Source organism: Corvus kubaryi, unplaced genomic scaffold (assembly GCF_017639235.1).
Source record: "Corvus kubaryi isolate FWS band 111438036 unplaced genomic scaffold, C.kubaryi_AGA036_p1.0 37398, whole genome shotgun sequence".
In the NCBI taxonomy this organism is placed as follows: Eukaryota; Metazoa; Chordata; class Aves; order Passeriformes; family Corvidae; genus Corvus; species Corvus kubaryi.
In genome coordinates, this window is record NW_024581137.1 from 27,642,324 (window position 1) to 27,655,117 (window position 12,794).

General features: G+C 37.8%; 1 protein-coding gene across 1 annotated transcript in view; it reads right to left on the reverse strand.

Annotated features, from left to right (window-relative positions):
• DNAH11 (dynein axonemal heavy chain 11) overlaps nt 1-12,794 on the reverse strand; it is a 101,683-nt gene that overhangs the window by 86,117 nt on the left and 2,772 nt on the right. Inside the window, 6 exon segments of the mRNA XM_042044477.1 lie at nt 8,501-8,612; nt 8,711-8,784; nt 8,786-8,817; nt 10,940-11,078; nt 11,879-11,984; nt 12,692-12,794. Of these exon segments, the coding sequence (XP_041900411.1) occupies nt 8,501-8,612; nt 8,711-8,784; nt 8,786-8,817; nt 10,940-11,078; nt 11,879-11,984; nt 12,692-12,794 (566 nt within the window).

A 12,794-nucleotide genomic window follows, 5' to 3' on the forward strand; every position in this document is an offset into this window, starting at 1 on the left:
CATTTGTGCAATTTGCTGTGAATGATTCTTTCCATTATGAAAACAATCCACAATTTGACTGTTCCAAATAATTGCTTGGAGTGATAGTTTAGGACACATGAAGGCATTTCAGTGTATCACTTGAATGCATTTTCCAGGAAGAAATACTGGTACACACAAACACAAAAATCACATAAGAGGCCATAATTTTGATCTATACATGACAGTACAAAATCATTCTGTCACAGCTCACCAAGACAATGTTGTAAACACAATGGAAAGGGAACACCATGTACTTGTTTCTGGATCGTCATGCAGTTCTTCACCCACTGTGATTAGCAGAGGGACGTGGTAGCAGAGCATTTAACAGGAGGAACTTGGCTAAAGAGCAGTGGACAGAAGGAAGAGATGCAGACAATAAGATGATCCATTTCTTTGCTCGTGTCTTAATTTTTCTTAGAAGGTGCAGTTAGAAGGTTCGTAAACTCTCAGACTTTATGCCACAAGACTGTTGGTGGGTGTGACACACTTGGAGAACAAGAGCCTGTGATGTTGACTTCACTTCTTTGGTTTATTTAAGAAGTTTCCTGCAAGAAGAATACACAATCTCTGCTGTCCAGGAGCTCCTTTCATCAGCTTCTCCTTGCAATGGAAAGTGTTATGTTTTTGTACTCTAGAGCCATGGCCATAGTTGCTACTGGAGTGGCAGTCATTAGCTGAAAAATCTCTCCCTGATCAGAGGAATTTCTGAAAGCCTTTTAAGGCTGATTCCCCATTAAAGGAACTATGACAGTTTACAACAGCTCATGATCTCACTCTGATGCACAGCAGATTTCTTTTCTCCTAATCTTTCCATTCATTTTGAGGGGCAAAAAGGTGATTAAGTTCTGTTAATTCAGAATTCCATGTTAACGTGAATTTGGAAACACTTCAAAGGAAAAACTAAGGTATAAAGAAGACAAAATGGTCTTTGCTTATCTGATGTGAATACAACACATTATTGAAATTAACACAAGACATGAAAGAAAAACAGGGTAAAAACTTATTCAATTAAGATTTGTGGATTGATACCTATTTTTTTAAACCTGGTGAAAATGTAATCCATTAGCAGCAATGTAGATTGGCTTGAAAATTAGACAACAGATTGCAAAAGCAGTTAAATTACACATCAATGTGTAATTTATAATAATAATAATGTAATAAATGTTTCTAAAGATTTTATCTGAAGACCTCTAAAATTGTACAAAGTTTTAAAACTGAAAAATTGTTTTTTGGTATCTTCTTCCAGACATTTGAGAGGATAAGCCAGAGTTTTAACTTACTTCTCTAGTGCTTTTCATGTCATGAAAAGCTGTAGAGCAAAGAGGACACATCATTTTTTCAGGATAGTTGTTTCCTGCTCAAGTTATGAGAAGGATAAAAAGAGAGATGGCAAAGACGGCATATCCACTGACCACTGCACTCTCTCTTGATTGTGTTCTTCATGAAGAGCAAAACAGACAGCTTTTATGAGCCTATTTTGCTCTGACTCTCTGACTCCTCTTGTTCCAAAATCTACCACCAGTATAGCATTTTTGGCCAACTTACAGCCCTCTCCATTTGTGCATTATATTTCCTTTGATCTGCATCCATCTCACCTACGGAGACTCCAAACTCCACCAGACAGGGACTGACCCCCCCTTGGGGGTTGTATGGTACCTAGCAAAAGTAAACTCAACTTCTGACCATCCTTTTCAGTACACCTACAGGCACCACGCAGAGACACCCAGGCCACCCAAAGATGGCTCAAGGCTTCTTGTGAACAGAGGTAAAGATAAGTTTTCTCATCTGCAATCAGAGAGCAACTTGTGGGAGCACAGTGTCAGTTCCAGTTTGCACCAAGCAGTTTCATCCTCCTCCCTTCCCCTTGCCTGCCACATCTTTCAAAGTTTTCCAGTTTGCAAAGCCATGAACTTTGCCAAGGCCCAGACAAGAGCAGTATCCAATGGTTGTGATAAAACTGTAATACCTGTGGAATATTTTTTATCATTGCTGTTGTGGGAAGATAAGTTCCTCACATCCGTATGGAACTCTGGAGCACTGCTGATGTTGTGTGGTAGCTGAATGAATTGTTGCTCAGGAGGTAGCCTTGTCTAGTCAGAGACAGCACCAAGCCTATTGCCTATAAACACTGGTTTTCCTACTCCAGCATTTCCAACAAAAAAGACTGCTTTGCCTTTTATTACGAGTAAATCAATAAAGTACCAGAGATGTACAATCTAAAATGCGTGAACAAAGACTGACTAAAATTGAAAAGGAAAAAAACCCATCAAACCCTTGCACATCACAGTTTACTTTTAAAAGCAAACTGTAATTTCTCTCTCTCTGGCTAGGAGTAAACTCTAAAAAGTGATGAAACAGGATACACCATTCTTTCATTCTCAAACAATTACTACAAGAAATTGTTTTTTTTTTTACTGGATTACTTTTTACACAGTATTTCTACTTGAAAAATTTTATTTAACTTCTTCTAATAGGAAGCTTTTGAAATGTAGTTGTAGCTGAAATGCATTTGTTCCACCTCAGCCTTTACAGAACACCAGTAGCCCTATAACTGTTAGAGAAGCAAAGACTGGTGCAAGATGTAGTTGGTTTAATTTCTCAATTATTTCAATTTAATTTTTGGCCTAGCTTTCACCACACCTAAAACCATTTGGACAAACAGTTGGCAATAAATAGCTTTAACTACTGTGAGCACCTAAAAGTTTCCTTGCCTGATAAATCTTTCTTTTCCAAGCTCTGTATTTTCCTATCAAATGTTAACCCTCAAAGACAAAAAGAGATTTGAAAATGGATCATATCTTTTGATCATCGCCTCCATGTCTCTATGTCCATATACTTCTAATCTCCCCAGGAAAATTCCTTCTCATCTAAGCATTAAAAAGTTGTGCAATACGAGTTAATGCAATCAAAATAACATTAAGTACTTGAGAATATCCTATGCAGAGCACACTGAAAAAAAGTGCAAAAATAACCAAACCTTCAAACAGAGGCAATTACAGCTCCCAGCTCATGCTTTCTATTCCTCCACTGACAGGTATATATCATACTATCATAACTTCTACAATTTTTCTTCCACAAATATAACTCTAACTTTATAAGGTGTTCAACAGCATAGTGGAAAGGTGATGAAGTGATTTGCTGCCTCTAGAACTCACATACTTTGTGCGAAGATAATTTAGCTGGCAAAAAAATGATCTGTGCATAAATGTGGCCATAGGAAAATGTTAAGGCTTCAATTTGTGGTGTACAGTTGCTGTGGACATTATTTTCAATTATTTACATGGACTTGGAGCCTGAGTTTCTCTTATTATGGAAAAAAGGTACCTCACACAAAAGTAGGTAGATGCCCAAAGAAGGCTGAAATCCTGTGTGAAGACTGTGCTTGGGCAGGCTCCTGGGAGGACCTGTGAACCTGTGTAGAGAGGAGCCCATGCTGGAGCAGGTTTGCTGGCAAGACTTGTAACCCCATGGGGGACACACACTGGAGCAGTTTATGAAGAACTGCAGCCCGAGGGAAGGACTCAAGTTGGAGAAGTTCATGGAGGCCTGTCTGCCATGGGAGGGACTGTGATGGAGCAGGGAGGGGAAGAGTGTGAGGAGTACTTCCCCTGAGAGGGAAGAAGGAGCAGAGACTAGGATGAGCAGACTGCAACCCCATTTCCCATCCCCCTGAGCTAATGGGGGGAAGAGGTAGAGAAAACTGGGAGTGAAGTTGAACTGGGAAGGAGGTAGGAGTGGAAGGAAGGTATCTTTAACACTGGGGGGTTTTTTTCCCACTACCCTATTCTGATTTGACTGGTAATAAATAAAAATAATTTCCCCAAGTTGTCTGTTGTGCCCATGAGAGTGTGCTGAGTATTTGATTTCCTTGTCCTTATCTTGACCCAGAGTCTTTCATCATATTTTTCTCTCCACTGTCCAGCTGAGGAGGAGGAGTAATAATGGCTTGGTCGGCACCTGGCATTCAGTCAGGGTCAACCCTCCACACTACTGCTCTGATTAAGCAGTATATGTAAGAGAGGAAAAAAAACCATTTAACCAGCAAAATTCTCAAAAATGCCTATTTGAGAATATATGTAGGCACCAAATAAATAATACATTAACAGAATAAAAATTATAAGGAAGACTTAATATATATATAATGGAGTTTGTTGCAATTAATCTGCAAGAAGGATGTTAAAAATGCCAACCAATATCATCAGATACTCATGGGTTCCATCCCAGGTCCTGGGTGTTCAGGTGAAGAATACCAGCTCTGGATATAGTAGCTGGGGCAGCAGCTTTTAAATGTGTACCTCAAACAGCAGCCACATTGACAGAGTCATAGGCACACATTAATTGTTTGTAAGGGTCAGAACCTAGAAATCATCAGTAAACTTTTCAGCAAAGGAAAGCCAAGATAACAGGTTTAACAGGAACACAATGAGGGCAATTGTGTTTATTACAGCCCCACAGAGTGCAACACAATGCACACACTATTTCTTGAACAATGATAAACAAACTCTGTTTGAACATGCCTAGAATTTTTTACCAGAAATACAGAGGACGACAAATTCAAAAGGTTTTACTTGACCTTGTATGGGTTTTTTAGAGTTTAACTAATTTAAAAGGTGACTAGCCTGCTTCACCAATGTGAGTTCTCCTGAAAGCAGGTAAAAGCAGAGGAGGAAAAATCTCTCTCAAGGCCAATGGAAATAATCAGAAAATGATTCAGAGCAGGACCTAAACTTAAGTGCTCCAAAATCCTTCTTGAGAAAGCCACTTTCTGTTCCTCAGAAAAAGTTAGATTATGTGGTTCACCCTGGCAGTCACCTTGCTGAGTAACCAGAGGGTTACTAGGGTTTAAGCTTCTAAGAAAAGGAAAGCTCAAAACTCCAATCACTTTCCAAAGGTTACATTCAGATTTTAGATTTGGATTTCATTTTATTACAGCATTTCAGAGAGTCCACAAAATTGGTTTAGCTGCATAATTAAGAAGGAAAGAAGGGCTCTGTATCCTCCTGTGCTTAAGCTGACTGATTTAGATTTCCTACACTTGCTTTCCATAGTATAGTTATGCAAGGACTTCAATAATGGAATCTTAAAACTATTTTATCAAGACTTTCCAAATACCAGCTTCAATAATCTTATGATTAATATCTCAAATTACATCAGCTCACATCTAGGAGGCGCAGTCACCATTACAGTATTCGTAGGCTAATTTAAGGCTTTTTGTTGTGCCAAATAGGCAAGGCATAAAGTGTTAATTAGGTACTAAAATATTATTTAGCAATAGTGAAAACCAGACGAAAGATAAGAATAAAAGAAAAAGGGAATGCATACTGCAAAACTGCCTCCAGAAAAATAGAAGAAGAAGAAAATGGGAAAACAGGGAGAGGGGAAGCCACTGTAATTGTAATGGCTCACCTTGTTAACATCCATAACAGTGTTAAGGGACTACATTCTACATAGGATCTATAGGATCTATAGGATTTATAGGATCTATATACCTGTTTAAACCAAACCTTTTTGGCCCCTCCTGGGTAATATTGGGTCATCCTCTCAGAGAAGATGACAGGAGACCTGCAAATTATATTTCAATAGAATCTTATTACTTAAGTGCTTAAACAACAACACTGCATTGCAATTAAAACTTCAGAAGATGACACATCAGTAAAAAAAGAAGCTTTTGTAACATCAAGCCCATGTTTTCTTCCTTTGCTTTTTTATTAGGTGGCAAAAATAACAAAAAAAATCCAGCGAACACTCAATACAGCAAAATGACTGCATTTTATGTAATAATGACCTATTCCTGTTTTGATTACAGGATTGTGCCATAAGTCTTAATGATATGGGTGAGATAAGGGAGGCACCATCTGGGAAGAAAATAACTGGCCCTTTAAGGCAGCTGGATCAACATTGTTCAGGCTAATACTTTCTGTCTACCAGCATCCTGCCCTGCCCTCCAGTCTTTCCAGAACCACCAGTGCTCTGCATACACATTTCATTGCATCAAAACTCAGAAAAACAGAAGAATTCTATCTCTTACACGTTCTCTGAATTCTGGTATTGTCCATTTTGGATGGAAAATGACATCCTAGCAAGAACACATGTCTCTTGCCATCTTTCCACTCTCTGGTTTCCTGGTGTATAAAACCACACAGTTCATCAGCTGTCAGAACTTCTGCATTAAGTTCATTACAAATTGGCATTTTTTTTGTGTGCACGTACATGTGATGAAGAACTTTCAGAACCTGAAGAGAAGGAACAGGGTGCATGTCAGTGATACTATTTTCAAATAGTAGAAATTCTTGACTTTTTCCTGAACTGGACCTCTAACTGTAAATCCTCCCACTCAGCCAACGGTTTACATTGATTTACCCTTGCCTCTGTGCTAGTTTAGTCCCAAATTTCCATTAAGCCTAAGGATAGGAAAGGATACTCCCAGTCTGAAACAGCCATATTCTGCACTCAATTCTAATAGAAAGTGTTAAATGGAGAAGAAAATCTATGCAGCTGCCAACATTTAGTAGCAGAAATAGGCAAGCATTATGTATTAGAATTATTTGTCTGTGTTTTGGCGATAAATTCCTTAATGTCTGTCTAGAAGCCTAATTAAAACATCCTGCTTCTCCTCCCAGAACAAAGTATTACTTAGTCTATCTGTCAGATTGAATGATCATTACTTCATGCCATGATTAACTGTCCTTTGGGACATGCAAACAACACATAAAATGTAGAATTTTCTTGCAACATTTGAGCTTTCCATTGCACATCATGTGGCTGACCGAGTGGCCTCAGCAGCGTGTTATTACCCTGCAGCTTCAGGCAAAGGCAACATGAAGAATGTTTTATGCAAGGACCATGGCAGTTTCTTTATAATGTGAGATGGAAAACATGTTCCACAGGCAGGCAGGTACCCTACCCTTTCCATTCCCTGCAATTCCAGCAACAAACACAGAGTGACACACTGGTTGCTCCTCCTGGTGAGCATCCTACCACGCCGAAGGGACACACAGTGAGCACCTTTCCTCTCCTGTTGCAGTTCTTATCACAGAGACAGAATTATTCACAAAAAAGTTCTCCTCCCTTTACCTTTTTATTCCCTTTAATAGGAAAAAATAAGCTTGCACCTTCTTGGCAGAATTGCCTCAAAGAAGCTGGTGTTGCATCAAGCAACACTGTCTCTCAGAAAATGGTAAGAGAATTGGAGCAAAGGAATGAAAGCAGTTACCTCAGCAAGTGAGAACAAATCCTATTCTGCCAGACAGCCACACAGTCCAGCAGGACTGTGAAAACCCAGGGATACAGAACAGTTATCACAATTTTGCCATTGCTTTAGCAGAGTGAATTCTACAATCAGTTGTACATCTATAATTCAGAAAAATACAAACTCAGTCTCCTAAAGTAATACATTGCTTCCAAAGAAATAGTTGTGAGTCACAGAATGGAGATAGCTCGGCTGCTTGTGGATTTCTGTTTTAGTGAAGAGTATTCACTCTGATTTTCCAAAGTCTAACAGGAACAAGCTCATGATCCCCAGTGCTTTTCTTCTGATTTACCCAGCTAGCAGGAAACAAAATACTCTACAGAAGGCTGATTGTAAAGTTCATAATACCCAAGGCATACCTTATTGTCTTTCACCCTTCTGTCAGGATAACACAGCAAGATAGACGAGCACAAATCCTTTGTAAATCTTCTGATCAGTCACATTCAGCCAGCTTGGTTATTTCCAACATACCCTAAAGAGGTAAGGAGTGTGCTGTCACATACAGCAGATGAGGATTTCCTTGAAGAAAGGTGGGAATATGTGCACTTTTTATTTGGTCTGTATAATAACTGGTGTTTCTGTGTTTCACTTTATCACCCTGTCTGTAATTAAACTAAATTAGTGCCCAAATTTAGCTTATGGGCAACTAATTCTTTTGAGTGTACATGCATGCATATCTGTCCATGCATGTTTTTAATGTATATAGCACAACGTGCATTATATTATTCATAAAAGCCAGAGCACACAAAAGTCACTTACAGCCACACACATTCCAAACCCACACCTTCTTATATATATGTTTTTTTTCCTTTACTCTTCTTACCTCACTATAAATATCTGACCAACAATGGATTTGCTACTAAGTACAAATTCTTGTTACTGTATACAAACAAACACATTCATCACTCTAGACTGACACTGCACACAGCTTTCCTGAACAGGATACACGTATCCTTATGGGTATATTTATCATACTGAGGAGCATCACTGCCATGATGAAATGCCTTTGAAATACTGAGTCACTGAGAGACACTTTATCAATACTGTAACATACTCAAAAATAATCTTCATGTCTAATACAACCAACCCACTAGAAATTATTTTGATCAAAAATCTTAAGGGGAGTAATTAAAGACAATGAATTCTTTTACTTTGAGAATAAAGTTCTCTTTTGACTGCAAGTACAGCTCCACAGCTCCAGGGTAGATTGTTTAACCATCTGCTCAAAACTGTAGGTTCCTCATCCTCGGAACATCCAGAGCTGGAAACAGGTCACTGATCAGGCCTGTGAAAATTGGGATATCATCTGTCACTATTTTATGCAAATTGAAGTCTCTTAAGACTCACAAAAGCACATGGAAAAGGAGGGTAAACAATATATCACAAGAGCATCAAATCCTTTTTTTTTAAGGATTCTGTTTTTACTCAAAGGCAAAACACCAGAAACAGATTTTACCCAGTCCTCAGGTCTGTTCTTGTCTTCTTTTTTCAGGGACCCAGCAATTATGAAAACACTTGATAGCATGAAGTGCCCAGTCATAAAAGCCCTACAAAAGCATTTTAAATAGTCATGTGAGCACATGAAATAAAACTAAGTGGTAATGTGCTTATGAAGAAAACAATCATTTTACAAACAGAGTAAAACAAGACATTTTTATTCACCTGTAGTCTTCCAGTGGCTTTCAGTCAGTAGTAGAGTTTGACTAAAAAAAATAAAAGGGTGAAAGATATATATCTGTATATCTATTTAATCTTCTATATTCCACCATTTGGTTCCCTATTCTTAACTGGCTACCAGCTGGGTAAAGTTTGAAAGCATATTCTGCAGCCACACCTAGGAATTCAATATAAATACAGCCTATTAGTATTATCAATTCCACCCCTCACCCCCCCCCCAAAAAAAACTAACCAACAACCCAAAAACAACAACAAAACTGGAAGCAAATTCACAACTTACAAATACACCATTTTAAGTTGACAGATGCCATGCCTCTATCCTCTTCCATGACAGCAGTAACTCTGTAAGTGTGAATCAAATGCATTAAATACATCACAAAGAATAATACTTCAAAAAAGTAATGTTCAAATTCAGGGCAGTTCATGATAAGTAAGAAAAAAATTCTGAGGTAATAAAGATGCCAATTATCTGCACTGAAAAGGAGTCTCCACATTTTAGAAATGGTACATCTAGGCAAAGAAGTTAAACAGATTTGATAATGAAACCAGGAAATTCAGGTATATATTGTGCTTAATAAGATTTTGGTTAGATTTAGGGAAGTGTTTTTTTTTTTTTTCAGAAAAATTTCTGTGTTGTTTTTCTGTCTGAAAAGGTGTTAAAGAGCAGGATATGCATCTTAAAAGCAGCCTGATTTGTGGATTGCCCAGTGTAAAAGGACTTTATTTGCCATGGCATGACAGGACCAGAAGTGCCTTCCTTCACAACATATGGACTTGAAAGCCCTGATAACCCTGTTCTGCAGCAGGTTCCATAGGCTAGGATCCTAGTGCCCCAAAGGTATATTTAAATTTCTAAAAGTCCCAACACAGGAGAAATACTCTCAGAACTCTCTGAGCTGCTGTATATTTTATGCAGAAGCCCAGAATTTTTTCCCAGAGGTATTTGATTTCTCCCATTGCCATTAAAAGTAAACCAAATGAGAGTTAAAAAGTAAACAAACAAGAACACTCTAGATTTTGCTTCAAACACTAATGTTAATATTACTATTGTTACTATGATTAATACTGAAGTGGCAAACAATGGTATAAATTACTTTTCTCAGTTCAGAATGTGCCTCTGGGACAAAGTAATCATTAGACTCAAGGAATCCTTGTTCTAGTGAAGCAAACAATATTAATGATATTTAGATATGCGTGGTTTAATTTCATTATCTCTAGAAAATTGCAAGAATGTGTCAGGAAATCCTCAGGATGTTTAGGGATAATTTCAAAATTATGCAGGCATGAAAATAAAGGGTTTTTTTATTTCATAATGGCCCTGCCTGCTATTTGAGTTTACAGCTTAAGGTTCGAGGGTTCTCCAAGTTCTTATTCCACTGATAAAAATGAATATTAAAAATGTCTTGTGAAAAATTATACAGTTGGAAATTATTCAAACAGCATATATACAGGGAAGAAGTCATGCAACTTCTAGGTTTTACATTTTTAAGATAATATTCCTAAATACAGATTCTTTCTAATGTAATAATTACATTATTTAGAAATGCTTTTTCTCACCCTTTTTTTTTCCAAACAGTTTTCCACTGTACTTACCGGGGGAAGTTTAAAGAAATGTTCGTTCAGTTACAATATGCCATCTATTTTTCAAAATAATTTCTACCCTGTTATTCTCTTCTCCAAAAGATAGTTATTTACATGGGAGTTACACAGCAGCACAATGTAGTCAGTCATCCCAGGTATGAAGTGGTGATATACAATTATTTAATGCAAAACTAACACATTACAAACATCCCAAGGTAAGAAGAAAGGACACTTTTTTCCAAATTTATGTCTGACAGTTTATTAAGGACAGACATGTGATTTAAAGTGTCTTTAAAATACAAGATAAGACAATATACATAAATGCCTCCTATTACACAGTATTCAGCTGCACTGGTATGGAGTGTGTGTTGATGGATATGTATTAAATCCAAAAGCCCAAAGAACCCTCACCTGTTCAGGGAGCAGCTCCCTGCAGAGAGGTTACAAGGTGATGAACTTCCTGGCTAACAGACATGCATCAATAAACCCTTCAGCAGCCAACATAATTTCAGAGACCAGTTCAGTATCAGGGACGACCACAGCACAGGTTCTAGGGAAGAAAACAAACCCCATAATCCAAATACACAGATTAGTATTTAAGCATGGTAAGAATAAGTCAGTTAAATCAAATGTCTGATGTGTGCAAACATTTTTAAAAACAGAACTCAAGAGAGTCACAATTAAGAGTGTCAATCAAAGCCGACAAGGACCCTAGTTCAAAGCAAAATGAGCTAATTAGGCACTGGTGATTGTTAGTATTCCATAACACTACTGCACGAAAGAGGCATCTGAGAAACACAGACAGGTACTGCCCGAACTCAGAGAAGGCACAGGCTGCAGTGGTGTCACTTGCCCCGAGCCCTGGAGGCACAGCCAGCAGCTGTACAGGGTCTGGAAGTCAAGTGCAACACAACCACGGCTAAAACTGCCATCCTTTTTAAAAGCAGTTAGATTATCTTTGGAGAGCTTTAGTGCTTTTAGATGAAGGCTTGGTTGCCTTTAGAGGTTTTACTGTTTCTTTGCTAAATGTAACTGCTCGAATTTTTAGAACAAAATTTTAATGACACAAAGTAGAAAAATCTCATTCAATCTCATTTTTAAAATAACATGAAGTAATAACGCTATTGCTAAACAATGCCCTCATTTAAAATCATTTCTTAAGTTACATACTAGCAAAGAAGAGATCTTGAATTCTGTGTTCAGGCCAGCTACAAAGCAGCAAGCTTGTTCCTCAGAACTCTTTCTTACTACTGAAAACCATAAATATTTCTTTTGTTCCCCTTTCAGAAATATACTGCTGAAATAAATGACCAGTTTTAATTTTGTCATATTTAAGTATGAATGGGGAACCTGAGGTTCTCATGTAGTTCTGTCTGACCTGCACATCCAGGGTTCATAGTAATAAATATTCCAACTCTCGACTTCGGTGTAATGTTTTCACCAAGAAATACAAACCCGTTAAAAGAAAAATAACACAAATAAGTGTTAAAAGAAAGATGACAAAAAAGGAAAACTTGCTTGACCTTAACAAACAGAGGTATTTCACTGGTAGGCATCAGCTTTTAGTAATCTGTCTGGCACTGAATTCAGAAGAAAAAGACTGGACTGTTAGAGCCACAAAGAGTGCATGAGGCTGGAGCATATTTATGTCTACAGCAGGAATCATCTTTTGAAACATAGAATAAAGGAGACTAGTAGGGATGCAGAGGGTTTAAAAGGGCCAGGAGACAATACTGAGTAAAAAAAAAAAAAAACCCAAAAACAGAGAAAGAACATAGGACAGTGGAAAAACAAGGCATGTCTAAAAAGCATTGGAAAGTCCTGGAACCACTGAGACTTCTTGCAAAGTTGAATCCCTCCACACTTCTCACCCATAGGATGCCATGATCTCACATGGTGGGGCTTGAACTGGTTTCGATAGCAAAATAGTAATCTGGTAGGACCAGGATTTTACTCACATTTATTGCTACATTTTGAAGAGAAGGTTATTTTTGGGTAGTACATGACACAGGTGATTTTGTGTTACCATCTACTGCCTCATTTAGAAATAGTTTCAGAGGAACTTTGGAGGAAGATATTACTGGTTCAGTATTTATAGCCTGTAAAGGATAAATAAGCACTCAAGTGCTTATTTATAATATAATACTTTATAATAAGCTACTCTCTTCTTCTTGTTCCTTATTTTATTGTGGATAGTCTTTAATTGTACTAACGCCACTGACTAGACTCCTACCAAGAGATGATTGAATTCATCAAAGCACCCCCA